Source organism: Amblyraja radiata, chromosome 32 (genome assembly GCF_010909765.2).
Source record: "Amblyraja radiata isolate CabotCenter1 chromosome 32, sAmbRad1.1.pri, whole genome shotgun sequence".
NCBI classification, from domain to species: Eukaryota; Metazoa; Chordata; class Chondrichthyes; order Rajiformes; family Rajidae; genus Amblyraja; species Amblyraja radiata.
The window spans coordinates 24,849,460-24,871,664 of NC_045987.1; the positions used below are offsets into that span (position 1 = coordinate 24,849,460).

Sequence of the window (22,205 nt, forward strand, 5' to 3'; positions counted from 1 at the left end):
CTGTCTGACCCGCTGAGTTACTCCAGTATTTTGTGTCTATCAGTCAGTACAATCAGTCTGAAGAAGGGTCCTGACCTGAAACGTCGCCCATCCATGTTCTCCGGGGATGCTGCCTGACCTGCTGAGTTACTCCAGCACTGTGAGAACCCCCTTTAGATTTGCATGGTCCTGATTCATGTGCTGGCTTTAATTTTGCCAGGCCCCATTTCCCACGCCCCCTTCAAACTTGCAGGTTTCCATGTGCGGTTTCTAAGAATGAAGTGAATTTCCAAGTGTGTTGGGGAGTATTGACAGGAATAGCATGCGTTAGTCCCCAAAGGCTGTCAGTCCAGTACCATCAATGTCCTGAATGTTTCGGATAATCAGAGCTTTATTGCAATGGATCGGATTGGTGGTTGCAGACGAGGGTTAAAAATCTACCACCCACTGTGCGTCTGTCGCATATGTGTGGTTTCTGCAGCTGTAAGGGATAGATCTCTGCAAGATTAACTACAAATGGTGATGCCTGGATTTGAAGAATGTTTGAGGCATTCCAGCTTCACCAGTGTTTAGGTTTTGGCTTGTTCATGTCACGTGTACCGAGCTGTGACCTGCGTGCTGTCCACACAGATCAGATAATACTATTCAACACAGTCACGTCCAACTCAAGTACAACAGGTAGAGCAAACAGGGAAGATCCAGAGTGCAGAATATAGTTCTCAGCATTGTTGCGCATCAGTTCCAGAGACAAAGTCCAATGTCCACAATGGGGTAGAGGTGAGTGTGTCGGAAGGAACTGCGGATGCTGGTTCAAACCGAACACAGACACGAAATGCTGGAGTAACTCAGCGGGACAGGCAGCATGAGGGTGCTGTTCAGGACCCTTCTTCAGACTGAATGATTTTTCGGATGGGAGCCCTTCTTCAGACTACCCATCTGAAGAATGGTCCTGACGCAAAAGGTCACCCAGCCTTTTTGTCCAGAGCTGCTGCCTGACCCACTGAGTTACTCCAGCAGTTTGTGTCTATCTACCTTTATTTTGCAGCCATGTCCCCTTGTTTGTGTTTCTCTCTCTGCCTGGTGAAAACATCTCAGTATCGACCCTGTTAAGCCCTCTTAGGATCTTGTATCTTTGAATCAGGTCATTCTTCATTCTTTGAAACTCCAAGGAGTACAGACCCAGACTCTGTAGCCTCTCATGGTAGGACGGTGCTGACACATTGGATTGCTACTGTGGTGCGTGCTTACATTCATCTGCTTACATTTCTCCTGTGCAAAAGCTGTTTACATTGGTTGCTGCTTTCTGTAACCGCATGCCAATACCACTTGTATACAAAACACACCAAACTACTTCTGCGTGATAACCTAGTTGTGCAGGGCCATTATGGAATACATGATAAATCAAGCAGCACAAGTTCAAATCCCATACTGCTCCTTGTGTCTTCAAATCCCATTATGGGAGCTGATGGATTCATTAAATTGGGAGTAAAACACTCCTATCCATAGTGGTGACCAGGAAACTACTGGGTTGTTGAAAAAGCCCTTTAGTTCACTAATATTAGGAAAGGAAATATTCCATCCCTCCCATTGTGGCCTGATTGTGACTGCTGAATTAATATTATAGTTGGCCATCAGTTGCACATTGAGCTGGTCCAGCTGGCAACTTGGTGTCATCGCCATCAGGGATGGGCATCCTGAACAGCTCCGTAACAGAGGACTCTCTGACCGGAGACACATTAGGAGACGGACATCAAGTGCTGCTGGAAGGTCATCAACTCGGTGAATGACTCTCTTTGGCCTGCTCAAAATCTGTTGGCCTCCCAGCAGAGCGAGATGTCCATCGGGGAATGTTGCCGACTGGCCCGCTCCAGACTGCAGGAGTACGTGCTGAGGGACGCACTGAAGCTCGGTGCAGCCAACGCCAAGGCTCTGTGGGGGAGGACCACAGTCTCGGGTCCTTCCACTGCTGGACATTGAGGGGCAGAGTCCGTTGTGGACCCCCCTCAAACAAGGGAAGGGATATCATCCCTGGGGGGCCCCGCGGTGGCATTTCCACGCTGTATCTCTAAAACTAAAACTAAATAAAAACTATAACCCCAGGAGTGTCAGGGGGTAAATAGATGCAAAGACTCCTGAGAATGACACTATTGAATGTAGAGACACTGTGAATGTAAGAAGAGTGTTTGATTGATACATATATATTATTCTGAATAAAGTTTATTTTGGGGGTAAAAAAGTAGAGATAGGTAAGAAATCCTGGTCTGACCAATGTTACCACCTCCAGTGTCGGAGGTGATGGTTGATGCATGGTTGATGTTGATGTTGAGTTGTGAACTGCAGATGCTGGTAAAATCGAAGGTAGACACAAAATGCTGGAGAAACTCAGCGGGTGAGGCAGCGTCTAGGGAGAGAAGGAATTGGCGACGTTTCCGGTCGAGACCCTTCTTCAGTCTGAAGAAGGGTCTCGACCCGAAACATCGCCAATTCCTTCTCTCCATTGATGCTGCCTCACCCGCTGAGTTACTCCAGCATTTTGTGTCCATGTTTGATGTTGACCTAGATAGACCCAACCAGGCATCGGGCAAAGTAACGTTGAAGTTCTGCAGAATATGTGGGTGTAAATGTAAATAATAGCAACATTTGTAGTTTAAGAAGGTTTATTGCAGCTGTTAATGGTTATACTGGAACTGTCAAAAACACTGTTACAAATGACACTTGTGCCGTGAAGCTGGACAGTGAAGGCTCAAAGATGGAATCACAAACTGTATTTAACAAAGCTAGCAACACACACAGATGTACAATACAGAACGCACGAGACATGTTGTAACGTACCAGAAGATGCTGTATAAATAACAATGGTGTGCACTACTCCTTTTCCCTGCTCTGCCCAATCTAAAACATCCCTAGCGTTAGTAAGATTATTACCTGTATAAGATTCATCGACATATGTAGGCATGAATTGGAAAGCACAGAAATAGTAAACAAACATTCACAAACACATAAAAAACACTCCCCTTCTTCTCAATGGTGTTTTTTTTAGCTGCAATATCAACAATATTTCCGATCTCTCAGGAAAATGGGAAAAGGCCAGAGAGATTTTTTTTGGGTGGAATACTCCTTTATCATGAGTTTGTGCGAAATTCCCCTTTCCCACTCTTTTCGAGGGACAGATTGCACCATTTAAAAATATAGGTTTTACTTTCAGTAAGTTTATTATTAGCAAGTTTTAAGGTCGCACAGCTGGCACAGCCGCTGTCCCACAGCACCAGAAATCCGGGTTCGATCCTGACCTTGGATGCTGTCTGTGTGGAGTTTGCACGTTCTCCCTGTGACCACGTGGGTTTCCTCCGGGTGCTCCGGTTTCCTCCCACATCCCAAAGACGTGCGGGTTTGTAGGTTAATTGGCCCTCTTGTAAATTGCCCCGCTAGTGCGTGGGGAGTGGATGTGAAAGTGGGATAACATTGAACTAGTGTGAACGGGTGATGGATGGCTGGTGTGGACTTGGTGGGCCGAAGGGCCTGTTTCCATGCTGTATCTCTAATCTAAACTGAATCTATTAAGTGACTTAGGCGCACCTGGCTGGCTCCTTGTTTGTCACTGATATCCCGGTTGAAATCTCATGGCCACTGTGTGTTTCGTTTGTGTTTGGGGTGATCGCTGGTCGACACGGACTCGTTGGGCCGAAGGGCCTGATTCCGTGCTGTATCTCTAAAGAAGATTGTCACCTTTCATGTTAGTGGTGCATATCTTCCAAGATTTACATATCGGGGATTATTTGGAAGCAAGGAACTGCAGATGCTGGTTTACAAAAGAAGACACCAAGTCCTGTAGTAACTCAGAGCATCATAACCGGCTGAGTTACTCCAGCACCTCGTGTCATCGGGAATTATTTACCTCTTTAAAAACGAATTGCCAATATATGTTTCGGACGTGGAAAGCCACGTGGCAGGAGTTGTAAAGATGAGCGCGTGTGACTCATTTTTCAACTTTAAAAAGTAATTTCTTTATTCATAGCACTGAGAGTCTGAGTGGCTGTTAGAGGCCTAGATTGGACTCACTGTCAAGCAGAATTGGGGATGAATTGGTTTTGGCAGTCATGAGCATTTTTTTAAGAGTATGGTTTACAAAAAAAGACACAAAGTGCTGGAGTGGGTCAGCCGGTTAGGCAGTATCTCTGTAGGACATGAATAGGTGACGTTTCGGGTCAGGAAGTATGGTCCCAACTCGTAACTATCTACCATCAACTAGAGAGCAGTCCTGAGGTACTATCTACCTCATTGGAGAACCCTTGGACTATCATTAATTGGACTTTACTGGACTTTATCTTGCATTAAACATTATTCACGTTATTCCCTTTATCATATATCTGTACACTCGATTGTAATCATGTATTGTCCTTCCGCTGACAGGTTAGCACGCAACAAAGGCTTTTTAACTGTACCTCGTGACAATAAACTATACTTAACTCAAGTCGTCTATCCATGCTCACCAGAGATGCTGCCTGACCCGCTGAGTTACTCCAGCGCTTTGCGTCGTCAGTTGAGCGTTTTGTCGTCGTTGGCAGATAAATGTACGAGCGCACTCTCGTTCTACAGTCTGAGGAGACACCTTAGCTGCTGTGGAAATTGTCAGAGTTAACGGCTACAGGTCTTCACCGACCCACACGTCCATCAGAGCTCCTTCCCTGCGTCAGAACCTACAAGAACAACGTTGACCCTGCCGTTCTACACGGCCGAGGGTTTGCTTAGGCAGAGAGCGCCGTTGGTCAGTGCGAGCTGGCGTTCCTGGTGAATGGCTTCCATGTTGTAACAGGTGCCCTCCTGCCACTTTGGCAAAAAAATCTTTTCACCACTTCCATTCCTCGCACTGCCCACCGCTTATTTGCCAAATGCTGCCCCGAACAAATACTAAAACTCCGGCCGGCCTCAAGGGCCTGTTCCACTTATGCGATTAGTTTTCAGCGACTTGTCGTCGCAGCAGGTCGCCGGAAATGTTGAACATGTCGAAAATCCAGCGGCGACCAGAAAAAGGTACGACTCTTTGGGCGACTGCTCACCACCATACAGGCATCACGTGTCGACATGGTCGACATGGTCGACACGTGATGCCTGTATGGTGGTGAGCAGTCGCCCAAAGAGTCGTACCTTTTTCTGGTCGCCGCTGGATTTTCAACGTTGAACATCTTCGGCCACCTACTGTGACTGTGAGTCGCTGAAAAAAATCGCGTAAGTGGAACAGGCCTTTTAGCAAAAAGGAAACAAAAACTCCCAAACACAAATCCATTTTTAAATTTTTAGTACCATTTTTTTTGTTAAAGAAGATTTCTAAGCACATATCTGCATTCAGCATTTTTACCTGCAATTGCTGTTACGCAAGGAAAAAAAAAAGTTTGCTTACATGACATAATTTTTTTATGTTTGTAGGAAATAAATACATAAACAGTATTCTTTTCATCTTGAAGAATAAGCACAGCTTGGTATATAACTTGTTGTACGGCTGATTTCATATACAGGGCACCTTTCAGTTCTGCTTCCCATTGTTTCAGGACCCTGGGTTTGTTGTCTCAGTGGAAAGTATTGGGGTTAGGTCTGATCATCATAATGACGGACTTGAGCGAGTAGGCGCCACCCCTGAACTCTGCCCAGTACACGCCATCCTGGTACTTGCTCCGATAGTGTCCGCCACGGTACCACACGCCATTGAGATTCGAATGGGCGCAGGCGTTGTACCACCAGCCGCCCTTCTGGTAGTGGGCACAGTTCCCTGCGGAAACAAAGACCGGGCGTCACAAATGAGCTCCTGCAAAAAACAAGCAGCAGGAATCTGGCCATCCGACCCCTGAAGCATTCTTCGCCAGGAAGCGAGCAGGCAAGATCATCTCTGACTCCTCTCACCCTGGCCACAAATCTCTTTGAATCACTTCCCTCTGGAAGGCGACTCCGGACGGTCAAAGCTTCCACAGCCGGACACAAAAACAGTTTTTATCCACGAGTAGTTGCTCTACTCAACAGCCAAAAATCTGTAGCCTCCCTTTGATCTGGTATTTTGTTGGTTCACATGCTTGATCAATGGTGTTTTATCATTAATGTTTTATTATTATTAATGTTTAGTGTTTTCTGAGTCATTCGTAACTGTCACTGTATGTCATGTTGTTACTTGTGGGCGGAGCACCAAGGCAAATTCCTTGTATGTGAATACTTGGCCAATAAACGTACTTACTTACTTACATTACCACGGTGACGTAGAGTTGCTGCTTGCTCAGTGAATACCCACAATAAAGTAATTCCTGCCTACTGCTCCGTACTCCATGTGGTACAAGAGCTGTGAGCAGTTCCATTTTTACCATCTATGTACATTACCCCCTCCCAGAACCTGTGCTGCAGTCGCTAGGCAGGATCCAGGCATGGGCTCACTTAAGTTCATGTTATATGTAACAGGTCACTGATACAATCCAGCTTCAGCTAGGTTTCTGTGAAGCCCCTCAACCAGGCTTAAGGATCATCACATTTCTCAACCGGATCTGCCCAAGCCCACCGTCCACTTTATCTCAGTGTTCATAAGTTCAATTGTTCATAAATTATGGGAGCAGAATTAGGCCATTCGGTCCATCAAGTCTACTCTGCCATTCAATCATGGCTGATCTATCTCTCCCTCTCAACCCCATTCTCCTGTCTTCTCCCCATAGCCCCTGACACCTATACTAATCAATAATCTGTCAATATCCACCTTAATATCCACACAGAGAGTGGTGAATCTCTGGAACTCTCTGCCACAGAGGGTAGTCGAGGCCAGTTCATTGGCTATATTTAAGAGGGAGTTAGATGTGGCCCTTGTGGCTAAGGGGATCAGAGGGTATGGAGAGAAGGCAGGTACGGGATACTGAGTTGGATGATCAGCCATGATCATATTGAATGGCGGTGCAGGCTCGAAGGGCAGAATGGCCTACTCCTGCACCTAATTTCTATGTTTCTATGTTTCTAAAACTATCCATTGACTTGGCCTCCACTGCGGGGGTGGAAGATTGCAACCTTCACTTGGTCCGCCTTGTTATGACTAATGCAATCAACTCGACGTGCACAAACGGAAGATCAAATAGAACAAGTTGTCCAACAACTTTAGGCTGTGCACGCCACACGAAAGAAGAAGAAGAAGCCTCCACTGCTGTCCGTGGCGATGAATTCCACACATTCACCACCCTCTGACTAAAGAAATTCCTCCTCTTCTCCTTCCTAAAAGAACATCCTTTAATTCCGAGGCTACGACCTCTAGTCCTAGACTCTCCCACTGGTGGAAACGTCCTCTCCACATCAGTACCAGAATTCCGTTCCCTGAACACCCATCGGGCAAGTGTACCCCTCATGATAGCTACCCTTTCAAACCCTCTCACAGTCCTGAGTTTCAGTGTGATAGATAATCACAGGAAGTAATTAATTGCGTTTGGCATTAAAAATATTTCTGTTCTGGAAAACAAAAAATTATATCTCACAAAAACTGTACTTCATTACCTTGATGTATCTGTACAGAAAAAAACACGTGCGTGAGATAATGCTTTCAACGAATGGTCTTGTTAAGTTTTGTTGGGCTTTAGGGCTATTCTGCGATAGAAACCTTCTGATGACATAAAGATAGGCAGCATTGTCATAAACCTGGCTGGAAGCTTCAGATCACACAGCTTCATAGGATATCTGGTCAGATCTGTGGCATGTGGATTTCTGGCTGAGTAAAATTGTAAACTGTGTCGGATGATGCTAGTGTGCGGGGATCACTGGTCAGCGCGGACGCGGTGGGCCGAAGGGCCTGTTTCCGCACTGTATCTCTAAACAGACTGGTTCCACCAAGATGCAGGACAGAACGCCACAGGAGATCCTTCTTCGGTGTGGCTATTAAACTGTACAACTTCTCCCCCTTCTGTCGTGGGGTGGACTGAGTGACCCCCCCCCCCCTCTCCCCAATCTTTGCACATCCCCCAAGCCTTTCCCCTCGTCACTTTAATTCCGTTTCATGTGTTTTGTGTATTTTGTGTTTTTTATGACTGTTGGCAGATCAATTTCCCTCCTGGGATGAATAAAGTTCTATCATATCGTATCGTAGCATAGAAACATAGAAAATAGGTGCAGGAGGAGGCCATTCGGCCCTTTGAGCCAGCACCTCCATTCATTGTGATCATGGCTGACCATCCCCAATCAATAACCCGTGCCTGCCTTCTCCCCATATCGTTTCGTATCGTATCGTCAACTAAGTAGCCCGCAGTGTCATAGAGGCATAGAGTGATACATTGCGGAAACAGGCCCTTTGGCCCAACCTGCCCACACCAGCCAACATGTCCCAGCTACACTAGTAGTCCCACCTGCCTGAGCTTGGTTCATATCCCTCCAAACCTGTCCTATACATGTACCTGTCTAACTGTTTCTTAAATGTTGGGATAATCCCAGCCTCAACTACCTCCTCTGGCAGCTTGCTCCAAACACCCACCACCCTTTACCCCTCAGATTCCTATTAAATCTTCTCCCCAACCTATGTCCTCTGGTCCTCGATTACCCTACTCTGGGCAAGAGGCTCTGTGCATCTACCCAGTCTATTCCTCTCATGATTTTTTACACCTCCATAAGATCACCCCTCATCATGCTGCGCTCCAAGGAATAGAGACCCAGCCTACTCAACCTCTCCCAATGGCTCACACCCTCTAGTCCAGGCAACATCCTCTTAAATCCTTCCTGAACTCTTTCAAGCTTGACAACATCTTTCCCATACCATGGTGCCCAGAACTGAACACAATACTCCAAAGTTTGAATCTGAAATGCGGCCTGACCAACATCTTCTACAACTGCAGCGTTTCTATTCTATACTCTGACTGACAAAGGCCAATGTGCTGGGCGGGATGTTGCCCTCACCTGTGTAGGTGTCACGGTCTCGGTCCAGCGTGGTAAACTGCTTCCCGTTGTGCCAGGTGAACGAGTCGCCAGCGTTGCCGTGGTAGCGGCCCACCCGGAGCTTGTAGTTGTCGGTCTCGGGCTCCAGCCGGAAGCTGGCATACTCGGCAAACACCTTGCGGCCCTGCCAGTCCTCCATGGTGATGAGCAGCTTGTAGTTGGCCTGGTTGGTCAGCCAGTAGATGTTCTCCAGACCCAGCCAGTACTCGCCATCAATGTTGCCGAACCCTTGCTGAGATAAAAAGGGGCGGAGAACACGAAAACATCAGACCCAAATAGCTCAAGTCAAACTTGCTGCTCGAAGCTGACACATGATATGCCCGTGGGGAACACTGAAACAAAATCAAAAGACTAACAGAAGACAAGCCTTGTAAATTCCAGTAGAAGAATGAGTCACTACCAGCCCGACTGCCTCCAGTTTATCGCCGTTATGTTTTCAATGATGGTTGTTCATTCATTCGAGCCGTACGTCACACCGAGCAACTTTTACAACTTCATATCATCTGCGGGATTATGACGGGGGTTTAATTTCATTTTGTTTGTGTGTCTGCTCTCTGTTCCTTGAATAATAATAATAATAATAATAATAATATCTTTTATTGTCATTGCACATAAGTGCAACGAGATCTGGTATGCAGCTTCCATCCGATGTCATAACCTAAATCACTAATAAAATTTCGATTTAGATTTAGAAAAGTGGCAAAGTTATTGCACGTTAACCCTTTCCCTCCCCGCTCGTTTGCCGAGCGTTCTCCCTACACTCTCTAATTGTACATAAGTTCCAGGAGTGGAATAAGGCCATCTACTCCACCGTTGAGTCACGGGTGATCTATCTCTCCCTCAACCCCATTCACCTGCCTTCACCCCATTACACCTGACACCCGAACTAATCAAGAATCTGTCAATCTCGGCCTTAATAATACCCATTGACATGTCTCCACAGCCACCTGTGGCAATGAATTCCACAGATTCACCACCCTCTGACTAAAGAAATTCCTCCTCATCTTTCCAAAGTTATGTCCTCTCATTCTGAGGCTGTGGGACTCGATTGTGTCACTCAGATTGACATTTGTGAAAGTGGTGAATGTCTTTGCATCCAACACTTTTGATTTGTTTTTGTTTTGGAGATACAGAGCGGAGAACAGGCCCTTCGGCCCACCGGGTCCGCGCCGGCCAGGGAACCCCGCATACTAACACTATCCTACACCCACCCACAATTTTTACATTTACCAAGCCAATTAACCCACAAACCTGTACGTGGGAGGATACAGAAGATCTCGGAGAAAACCCACGCAGGGCACGGGGAGAACGCACAAACTCCCGTAATCGGGGTGGAACCCGGGTCTCCGGCGCTGCATTTGCTGTAAGGCAGCAACTCTACCGCTGCGCCACCATGACTGCCCAAGGTGGATGAGTTTGGCTCAGCAGCCATGTGGTCTTTGGGGTGGTAAATGGTACGTTGAATTGGTTTAGAATTGGGGGATGAGAAGGCATGGTGCAACGGGAAAGCTCAGGGAAAGGCGGCTGCATTTTTGGGGGGGCCTTGATATCACCTGCAAAGTCAGCGTTTGGTGCCCATTCCTCACTGCCCCTCGTGCGAAGTTGGTGGTGAGCCACTGGAGCCCTTCTCATGAAGTCCCAACCACCCGAAACGTCACCCATTCCTTCTTTCCAGGAATGCTGCCTGTCCCGCTGAGTTAACTTTTGTGTCTATCTTCAGTTTAAACCAGCACCTGTAGTTTCTTCCGACACATTTTGCGTAGGAAATGTGAAGGGAGAAAGATGGAATAGGAATCTGAGTGGTAACCTTTTCACTCAAAGGGTGATGGGTGTATGAAACGAGCTGCCGGAGGAGGTGGTTGAAGCAGAGATGATTGCCATGTTTAAGAAACACTTGGACAGGTACATGGATAGACAGGTTTGGAGGATATGGGCCAAACGCAGGCAGGTGGGACTAGTGTAGATGGGACATGTTGATCGGTGTGGGCAAGTTGGGTCGAAGGGCCTGTTTCCACACTGTATCACTCTATGACTCTATCTGCCCTGAGATGGGGAACATCTGCCTCAGGTCATGTGCCTCCCAAGTTGGCCCATTTGTAATAACAAAGATAGACACTAAATGCTGGAGTAACTCAGCGGGATCGGCAGCATCTCTGGAGAGAAGGAATGGGTGACGTTTTTGCTGGAGACGGTAAACCCTGGAATCCGTGTGGATTTTCACCATCTCCACCCACACAAGTTGGGATGAAGGGCTGTGGAATGTGGAGGCCAAATTGTCCATGATATTTCCACACAAGCACAGCGCTGGGGAAGCGGGCGCCCGCTAACCTTGTAGGTCTCCCAGTTGCGGAAGAAGTTGACCGAACCGTCCAGGCGCCTCTGAATGACGGTCCAACCACCGGGGTCGTGGGTCTGGTCACACCACACCTGCATCAGGCGGTTGGTGTTTTCCGGTGTCAGCAGGTAGATTCCACTGGTCTCACTGCCATCCTCTGCCGCTTCCATGCAGTCCTTCCACGGCCCTGCAGAACATGGGTGGGAAGAGCACAAGGGCAGGTTAACACTCTGCAGAGATACTGGAGATGGGGGTCTGCCACGGGCCAGAGAGCACCAAGTGCTGCACAGATTGGGGCTGAGGGCTACACGTGTGCTGACCTGATCCACTGGCCCACACCCACTCCTGCAACCTTGGCAGCATCAAGCTTCATTGAGTGCAGTCACTGGAAAAGCATGGCACAAGGGCTTCTTTGTCAACTTAGATTCCCTCTCTCTCCCTCACACTCTCTCCCGCTCTCTCCATTTCTATATCTCTCTTTCCTTTTCTCATTCTCCATTTCTATCCCCCTCTCTCACCATCTATCTCTCTCTCCATTTCCATCCCTCTCTCCATTTCTCTCTCTCTCTCTCTCTCTCTCTCTTTCTCTCTGTCCTCCCCCGATATCCATCTCTCTCTCTCTCTCCGTCCATCTCTCTCTCCATCCCCCCCTCCCTCTCTCTCTCTCTCTTCCATCTCTCTCTTTCCCCATATCCATCTCTCTCTCTCCATCCATCTCTCTCTCTCCATCCCCTCTCTCTCTCTCTCCATCCATCTCTCTCTCTCCACCCCCTCTCTCTCTCTCTCTCTCCATCCATCTCTCTCTCTCCATCCCTCTCTCTCTCTCTCTCCATCCATCTCTCTCTCCATCCCCCCCTCCCCCTCTCTCTCTCTCTTCCATCTCTCTCTTTCCCCATGTCCATATCTCTCTCTCCATCCATCTCTCTCACTCCACCCCCCCTCTCTCTCTCTCCATCCATCTCTCTCTCCATCCCTCTCTCTCTTCCATCTCTCTCTCTCTATATTTCTATCTCTTTCCTTCTCTCTCCCCAATTTCTTTCTCTCTCTCCCCTTTAATTTTATTTCTCCCGTTCTCTCCATTTCTCTCTCTCTCTCTCTCTCCCACTTTATCTCTCCTGCTCTCTCACCTTGACTGGGCCACAGCCACACAACCTAATTCCCATATTTCCAAGTTCAGGGTATGTTCCCAGGGTGATATTTCTTTGTTCATTTGACAGCGCACAGGTTGCAAGCCTAGCCATTGATATTGCGTCCCAACAGTCTGAGCCTGCTGTGACCCAGTGTGACCCAGTGGGTCAGGGCTTTCACTCCAGATGATGTTACTCTTACTCTGCTGCTGAAACAGGCCAGTGCCCCCCCCCCACCCCCCCACTGCGGTCTCCGTGTACTGGGGGAGGGGCTAACCGGGATTCAGGGGACTGTACCTGTGAACTTTACATTCGACTTTAGACTTTAGGACTTTAACGATACTGCGAGGAGACAGGCCCTTCGGCCCACCGAGTTCACGCCTGCCAGCGATCACCCCGTACACCAGCACTATCCAACACACTAGGTACAATTTGCAGAAGATAATTAACCTACAATCCTGCACGTCTTTGGAGTGTGGGAGTAAACCAGAGGACCCCGAGAAAACCCACGAGGACACGGGGAGAACGTACAAACTCCACACGGGCAGCAGCCCTGGTCAGGATCGAACCCGTGTCCCTGGCGCTGTGAGGCAGCAACTCAACCGCACGCCTGTGTACTTGCCGCCGTGTCACAGACTGGAGCTCTCTCTTGGCAGCGAGCTCTCACATCCAGCTTTTGCTGAAAAGAGTCTGCACGTCAAGAGATCCAAATTTAGCAGCACTAATGGAGTGTGGTTGTATGGCCAGGACTCCTGTGATTCAGGCTGAAGCAGTGCCAATACCAAAGCAATGTGTTGCCGGTCACTTGCTCCAGCCCGCAGCCTTGCAGATGGGAAAGTGTCTGTACAGATGCAGCAACTTTACTCTGTAACCTTCAAGCCCCTCAACACACACAAATGCTTTGATGCTCCATTCATGTTGAATTCCTGAGTCTCTGAATCCTGACAAAATTGCATCCGCGATGCTAAGCATCTAGCGTCAGAGTCCAGTTAAAGCATCGTGAATACAGTTGGATAGAACAAGGGATTACATCCGTCTTTCACAGTGGCGCAGCGGTAGAGTTGCTGCCTTGTAGAGAATGCAGAGACCCGGGTTCGATACCGACTACGGGTGCTGTCTGTATGGAGTTTGTACGTTCTCCCCGTGACCCCATGGGTTTTCTCCGAGATCTTCGGTTTCCTCTCACACTCCAAAAACGTACAGGTTTGTAGGTTAAATGGCTTGGGATGAATGTAAAATTGTCCCTAGTGGGTGTAGGACAGTGTTATTGTGCGGGGACCGCTGGTCGGCGTGCACTCGGTGGGCTGAAGGGCCTGTTTCCGCGCTGTATTTCCCGAAACAAAATTAAACTAAACTCTCTCCCTCCCTCTCCTCTGCTCCGCCACTAGACAGATAGTCTCTCCCTCCCACTTCCTTTCTGTCTCCCCTTCATCTCTCTCACAATTTCCATATCTCTCCAACTCTCTGACTTTTTTCTCTCTTGCTTTCTGTCTTTCTCTCACTTACTTTATTTCCCTCTCCCTCTCCTCTCCATCTTTCCCTCTCCCTCTCCCTCTCCCTCTCACTCTCACTCTCACTCTCCCTCTCCCTCTCCCTCTCTCTCTCCTTCCCTCCCTCTCTCTCCCTCTCTCTCTCCCCCTCTCTCTCCCTCTCTCTCTCTCTCTCTCCCACTCTCCCTCTCCCACTCCCTCTATCTCTCTCCCTCTCTCTCCCCCTCTCTCTCTCACTCTCACTCTCCCTCTCACTCTCACTCTCACTCTCACTCTCACTCTCTCACTCTCAAGTTCTCTCTTCTGCCCTTATCTCTCTCCCTCTCCAACTCACATTCACTCTCTCTCTATCTCTCTTCTTTCTCACTGACTTCCTCTCCCACTTTCTCTCACTCACTCTCCCTCCCTCCCTCCCTCTCTCTCTCTCTCTCTCCCTCCCTCCCTATCTCTCTCTCTCTCTCTCTCTCTCTCTCTCTCTCCCTCTCCCCCTCTCCGTCTCCAACTCCCTCTCCCTCTCCGCACATGGAAGCAGTGTGTGTTGTCTCCAATCCCAGCGGGACCACATTGGCACTAGGACAGATAGTTGCAGCTTAGGGCTGGATGATGAGGGAGGATGTGCCACATGGTCAGATTTCATTAGCCCCCAGGGTCAATGTGAAATTGTTTCCAGTTTCTGAAAGACCGTTTCAAAACAGTGGCTGTCATTGAAAAGGTAAATTGCTTACTTTTTCCCGTGGGTAACTTCTGTTTGGAAGGGAAAGTAGTCTGCTGCCAGTTAAAAAACTGTGAAATACAACACTGGTAAATCAATCGAGAGCGGGCAGCAGTTCTGACTGTGGGGAACGGCATCATGCCCCGTTGATGGCTTGAAGTGGGTCGACTGGTTGGCCTGGTTATTCCTGAACAGGCCGAGCAGGTCATGGGCTGGTGAGGCCGCTGAGAGGGAATCTACATTTCATTTAATCAAAAATTAAATTTAGGAAGATGAGTACAAACAAATCAAATTAATAATCAGGATGTTGACACAACCAGATCATGGTGGGCCGGATGGGGGGTGGGGGCGCGGGGGCCACTGAGATCAAAGCGGGACCCTGCGTGGGGGGGAGCCACCAAGAATGAAGAGGAACCCGGTGGGCCGCTCGTGGCCACGTGCGGTGACAGGCCTGGCTCCCCGCCGCGAGGAGATAAGACTGTACGAAGAACTTTGGAAACTTTGTCGGCACCAGAAAGGTGGCGACTCTTTGTGTTCCTCATCACCTTTTGCAGGATCACAAATCTCACTGCCCTTCCACCCAAATGTCATCCACAAGAATTTAAATTGTGTGTTCTTGAGAGTGGTATCATGGATGACAAAGCGGGGATCTTGCTCAGTTGGGCAAGTGGGGGGCTGAGGAATTGGTCAATGGAGTTTATTGCAGATAAGTACAAGGTATTGACTAATCTATGAAGTATTTGAGAAGTTCCACCATTTTCACAACACTCTTGAGTTACAACGACAGGCATATTCCCTGTGGGCCACACAAGGATTCCAAATTGTTGGTAGCCGTTAGGAAGCCAACTGTTCCACCACAATGGAAAATCCCAACCACCCTGGACACACTCACTTCACCACTGTCATCGGGAAGAAGGCACAGGAGCCTGAAAACTGTAACGTCCAGGTTGAGGAGCAGCTTCTTCCTGACAACCATTAGGTTATTGAACACTACAAACTCTAATAAGTTCTGAACTACATAGACTGTTACTGTTATTATTGCGCAATTATTCTGTATTTGTTTTTTGTGTACGTATGTGTGCATGCGTATGTATGTATACACACACACACACACACACACACACACACACACACACACACACACACACACACACACACACACACACACACACACACACACACACACACACACACACACACACACACACGAAAGAACTGCAGATGCTGGTTTAAATGGAAGGTAGATGAAGGTTCTCCACCCGAAATGTCACCCATTCCTTCTCTCCAGAGATGCTGCATTTATGATATTGTTTACAGTGTACTATGTTGACATATTGTGTTGAGCTGCAGCAAGTAAGAATGTCATAGTTCTATCTGGTACATACAGTATGACATTAAAACACTCTTGACTAAACATAAAGGAGTTCTGTAAACCCAAATGAACAAGAAAGCATTAGACAGCACAGAAACAGGCCCTTCAGCCCACCTAGTCTGCCAACCATCAACCATCCATTTGCACAAATCTGATTTTGTATTCTCATCAGCTCTCCCCAATATTCTCCCACTCACCGACGCACTCAGGGCAACTTACGGTGACCAGATAACCTACCATCCTGCACGTCTTTGGGATGTAGAGAAAACTGGAGCACCTGAAGAAATCCCCCATGGTCAGGGACAACGTGCAAACTCCACACAGACAGCAGCAGGCCTCTGGTGCTACTAACTACATCACTGCACCTTAATAGAACATGGAACAGCACAGGAACAGACCGTTTGGCCCGCAATGTCTGTGTCGAACATGATGCCAAGACCAACTCTTCTCTGCTTGCACATGACCCATACCCCTCCATTGCCTGCCTATCCATGTCGCTTAAACACCACTATCTGCCTCCACCACCACCCCCAACAGCATGTTCTAGGCCCTCACCACCCTCTGTATAAAAACACTTGCCCCTCTCACCTTTAGTATCTGATACTGCAAATTGTTGACATAATTGTAATGTTGTAATTTAAAAAAAATACCACTTCCTTTATTGTGGTAGACAGCATGTCAGTGCCAAGGTGAGAAACTGATGATCCTGGATACAGTTGTTCATTTATCCACTAACCACCCAAGGTGCATTCCATCATTCCATTCATTCCCATAAAATACAGGACTTGATAATCTGAACACTGGTCTCCGCTCATCTGTAAGAGTAAGGGGCTGTGTCAGTGGAATTGTGTATGGTATTGACATAAACGCCTTGTAAATGAATGAAAAGGAATCTGTCATCATGATGCTTGGAACTGGAAGTGTGGAATCAGGCAATGAATGTTTCACCATTGATTTACAGTTAGTGCTGTGTCCAGGCCAGCATCGATCACCCCTTCCCGGTATTTCATGAGAAGGTGCCGTCTGTGTCGTGTTTGCACTTTCTTCCCACATCGCAAAGAGAGATTAAGTGGCGCAGCAGGTAGAGCTGCTGTCTCACAGCGCCGATTACTCAGATTTTATCCTGACCTCGGGTGCTGTCTGGGTGGAGTTTGCACGTTCTCGATCTGACCGCGTGGGTGTCCACTGGGTGCTGCAGTTTCCTCCCACATCCCAAAGATAGGTTAATCAGCCTCTGTAAATTGCCCCTAGTGTGTAGGGAGTGGATGAGAAAGTTGGATAACATTGAACTAGTGTGAACAGGAGATCGATGGTCGGCATGGACTCAGTGGGACAGAGGGCCTGTTTCCATTCTATATCTCTAAACTAAAGATATGCTGGTTGGTTAATTTTGACTTTAGACTTTAGAAATACAGCGTGGTGGCAGACCTTTCTGGCAACCTAATCCATGCCGACCAGCGATCCCCGTACACTAGCACTAGCCTACACACTAGGGTCAATCTTACAATTTACAGTAACCAATTAACCGACAAGCCTGCACGTCTTTGGAGTGTGTGAGGAAACCTGAGTACCCGGGGAAAACCCACGCAAGTCGCGGGGAGAACGTACAAACTCCGTACCCCTAGTCAGGATCGAACCCGGGCTGTAAGGCAGCAGCTGCACCGCAGTTGCTGGGTGTGTGAGAGAGAATAGGTTGCAAAGCTTCGGCGCAAAGTGCACAATTTGGAGCTAGTATGGACTTGATGGGCTGAACAGCCTCTTCCTCTGGTGTATATACTAGTTGGATGTTGCCACTAGTGAGTCTGTTTGTCGATGGTACACTCACCCTGGGAGGTTGTGGTTTAAATGTTTTGCATTTGAAGCAATTTTTATAATTTACAGAAATTGGTCTCCAAAATTATTGTGGACATGGTTTTCTTTAAGTAAATTACAATAAAGTCCATAAAACATTTTTATTGGATAATCTCAGTCAGTGATCCTGTTGTGTGTGTTGGCAGTGCTCGGTGTCTTGACAGCCAAACAGTTGCTGGTTAAACAATAGCATGCAAGTGAAGCTGAGCTTATCAGCTTTAGAGAGTCGGTGTTAATGCTCCTTCAAATGTCATAACTCTGTTCAAGTATCTGATGGATGTGTGACTCATAACAGGAGCTTTGTGCCCTTGTCATCTGTGCATGACTCCCATATTCCACAGCCTATAATCCTTGAGGAATGAAGCTTTTTAATCTATCATGCTTCCTAATGGATTGCTGGTTTCTTAATAGCCTCTTTAGTTTATATGGTGTACTGTCCGATTCACCTCTACCCCATTGTGGACATTGGACTCTGTCTCTGGGACTGATGCACTACAATGCTGAGAACTGGGCAGCACGGCGGCACAGCAGTAGAGTTGCTGCCTCACAGCGCCAGAGGCCCGGGCTCGAACTTGACTACGGGTGCTGTCTGTACGGAGTTTGCACCTTATCTCTGTGACCTTGTGGGTTTTCTCCTGGTGCTCCAGTTTCCTCCCACATCCCAAAGACGTGCGGGTTTGGAGGTGAATTGGCTTTGGTAAACTGCCCCTAGTGTGGAAGATGTAAAAATGGGATAACATGGAACTAGTATATTGGTGATCGATGGTCGGTATAGATTCGATGGGCTGAAGGGCCTGTTTCCATGCTGTATAGTATTATCTGATCTGATTGGGTATCATGCAAGGCAAAGCGTTTCACTGTACCTCGGCTCACGTGACAATAAGAAACCTAAATATAAATGAGAAGGTTTTTAATCTTTGAGAAGTTCAGAGGAACAACCAATGAACCTGACACAACAACTCTAAGTGAGTCTCTCTCCACCAATGTTGCCTGACCTATCGAGGAGAGCAAGCACATTCTGACTACTATTGATTACTGGTGTTGGCATTATTTTGTTTTTGTGTTCCATCTTTTTCGTTTGTGGTGCCCTCATTGAGCACAATGCCACCCTGTGCCCCATCTTATGTGACGTGGCATTGTGATGGGGGCAGCCTAGTCCATCACACTAACCAACCCTTCCCTCCGTTGACTCCATTTACACCTCACGCTGTCTCGGCAAGGCCAGCAGCATAATCAAGGACCTGTCTCACCCTGCACACTCCCTCTTCTCCCCTCCCCTCTCCTATCAGGCAAGAAGTATAGAAGTGTGAAAACGCACACCTCCAGATTCAGTGACAGTTTCTTCCCGGCTGTCATCAGGCAACTGAACCATCCTACCACCAACCAGAGAATGGTTCTCAGCAACTATCTACCCGCTCTGATTTGTTCTGTAGCTTTTCATACCCCTTGTTTCCCTCTCCACTGACTCTCAGTCTGTAGAAGGGTCTTGACTCAAAGCATCACCCATTCCTTCTGTACAGAGATGCTGCATGTCCCGCTGAGCTACTCCGGCATTTTGTGTCTATCTTCGATGTAAACCAGCATCTGCAGTTCCTTCCCACACTACTATCTACCTCATTGGAGACTCTCGGATTATCTTTAATTGGACTTATCTTGCACTAAATGTTATTCCTCTTATCCTGTATCTCTTCACTGTGGACGGCTCGATTGTAATCATGTATTGTCTTTCCGCTGACTGGTTAGTACACAACAAAAGCTTTTCGCTGTACCTCAGTACATGTGAGAATAAACTAAACTAAACTAAACTGAACTATTCTGCGGTAAAGTGCTAAATTTGTTTCAGCCCTTTGTGTTAGAGAGTGCCTGTGTCTACTGATTCAAAGGTCAGCATGCTATCACCAAGTTGAAGGTGATCACTAACCACATTATTAGCAAGTGTAGTGTTACTGGGATTATAAAGGACAGTGGGTCCTTTAAGCGCTACCAAAGTCAGACTACTTATGATGGTGACCTATTAAGGTGGAATCCTATTTTTGGTGCGAGCAAAGTACCTGCAAGGATTTTCTAAATGCTTAGTGGAGTGCACCACTACCTGGGTTAGCTTTGAACTCTAGTTGTGAAGCTGGTAAGAGTTACTGCCTTACAGCGCCAGGGACCTGGGTTCGATCCTGACCTCGGGCCTTGTTTGTGTGGAGTTTCTATGTTCTCCCTGTGATCACATGGGTTTTCTCCCAGTTCTCCAGTTTCCTCCCACATCCCAAAGACGCGCAGGTTTGTAGGTTAATTGGCCTCTGTAAAAGGTCCTTAATGTGAAGCGAATGGATCAGAAAGTGGGATAACTTACAACTAGTGTGAATGGGTGATCGATGGTTGGTGAGGATTGGCCTGTTTCCAAGTTGTATCTTTCAATCAAGCAAACATTTTACATTTGGCTATGGATAAATTAATTCAATTTATTCTACCTGCAAGATGACTGAAAGAGATTGAAACTGTATCTCTATACGAAACTGAACTAAATATATGGCTTGCAAAAGTTTTCATACCCCTTGAACTTTTCCACATTTTGTCACGTTACAACCACAAACGTAAATGTGTTTTATTGGGATTTTATGTGATAGACCAACACAAAGTGGTGCATAATTGTGAAGTGGAAGGAAAATGATACATGGTTTTCACATTTTTTTACAAATAAAAAACTGAAAAGTGTGGCGTGCAAAAGTATTCAGCCGCCCTGAGAATACTTTGTAGAACCACCTTTAGCTGCAATTACAGCTGCAAGTCTTTTGGGGGTATGCCTCTACCAGCTTTGCACATCTAGAGACTGAAATTTTTGCCCATTCTTCTTTGCAAAATAGCTCAAGCTCAGTCAGATTGGATGGAGAGCGTCTGTGAACAGCAATTGTCAAGTCTTGCCAGAGATTCTCAATTGGATTTAGGTCTGGACTTTGACTGGGCCATTCTAACACATGAATATGCTTTGATCTAAACCATTCCATTGTAGCTCTGGCTGTATGTTTAGGGTCGTTGTCCTGCTGGAAGGTGAACCTCCGCCCCAGTCTCAAGTCTTTTGCAGACTCTAACAGGTTTTCTTCCAAGATTGCCCTGTATTTGGCTCCATCCATCTTCCCATCAACTCTGACCAGCTTCCCTGTCCCTGCTGAAGAAAAGCATCCCCACAGCATGATGCTGGCACCACCATGTTTCACAGTGGGGATGGTGTGTTCAGGGTAATGTGCAGTGTTAGTTTTCCGCCACACATAGCGTTTTGCATTTAGGCCAAAAACTTCAATTTTGGTCTCATCTGACCAGAGCACCTTCCTCCACATGTTTGCTGTGTCCCCCACATGGCTTGTGGCAAACTGCAAACAGGACTTCTTATGGCTTTTTTTCAACAATGGCTTTCTTCTTGCCACTCTTCCATAAAGGCCCGATTTGTGGAGTGCACGACTAATAGTTGTCCTGTGGACAGATTCTCCCACCTGAGTTGTGGATCTCTGCAGCTCCTCCAGAGTTACCATGGCTGGTAACTCTGGAGGCTGCTTCTCTGATCAATGCTCTCCTTGCCCGGCCTGTCAGTTTAGGTGGACGGCCATGTCTTGGTAGGTTTAATAATAATAATAATAAATTTTATTTATGGGCGCCTTTCAAGAGTCTCAAGGACACCGTACAAAAATTTAGCAAGTAGAGGAAAAACATGTAAGCGGAATGAAATAAATAGTAGAGACATGACTAGTACACAAATTAAAGACAGAAATTCAGTTCAAAACAATATGAGGCAATTCAAGCACAGATGAAAAGGGAGGGGGACGTGGGGCTAAGGATAGGCAGAGGTAAAGAGATGGGTCTTGAGGCGGGACTGGAAGATGGTGAGGGACACGGAATTGCGGATCAGTTGGGGGAGGGAGTTCCAGAGCCTGGGATCTGCCCTGGAGAAGGCTCTGTCCCCAAAACTGCAGAGGTTGGACGTGGATGGAGAGGAGACCGGCTGATGTGGATCTGAGGGACCGTGAGGGTTGGTAGGGGGAGAGGAGGTCAGTGAGATATGGGGGGGCCAGATGGTGGAGGGCTTTGTAGGTGAGGATCAGGATTTTGTAGGTGATCCGGTGGGAGATGGGAAGCCAGTGAAGTTGTTTGAGGACTGGAGTGATGTGATGCCAGGATTTGGTGTGGGTGATGAGTCGGGCGGCTGCGTTCTGGACCAGTTGGAGTCGGTTGATGTAGGTGGAGCTGATGCCAAGGAGAAGTGAGTTGCAGTAGTCCAGTCGGGAGGAGATGAAGGCATGGATGAGTCTTTCAGCAGCGGGAGGTGTGAGAGAGGGTCTGATTTTGGCGATGTTGCGGAGGTGAAAGAAGGAGGTTTTAATGACATGGCGGATGTGAGGCTCAAGGGAGAGGGTGGAATCAAAGA

The 22,205-nt window shown here is 47.5% G+C and overlaps 2 protein-coding genes across 7 annotated transcripts in view; one reads left to right on the forward strand and one right to left on the reverse strand.

Moving 5' to 3' along the window:
- The window catches only part of ralgps1 (Ral GEF with PH domain and SH3 binding motif 1), a 729,016-nt gene that overhangs the window by 350,215 nt on the left and 356,596 nt on the right, over positions 1-22,205 (forward strand). The window lies entirely within an intron of this gene.
- The window catches only part of angptl2 (angiopoietin like 2), a 47,359-nt gene continuing 30,414 nt past the window's right edge, over positions 5,261-22,205 (reverse strand). For all 3 annotated transcript variants that reach the window (XM_033049392.1, XM_033049394.1, XM_033049393.1), the window contains exons 3-5: positions 11,239-11,432; positions 8,872-9,142; positions 5,261-5,743 (exon numbers count right to left, since the gene is read on the reverse strand). In XM_033049392.1, coding sequence (XP_032905283.1) covers positions 5,544-5,743; positions 8,872-9,142; positions 11,239-11,432 — 665 coding nt within the window. In that variant the 3' untranslated portion in view covers positions 5,261-5,543. The remainder of the gene's footprint in view (positions 5,744-8,871; positions 9,143-11,238; positions 11,433-22,205) is intronic.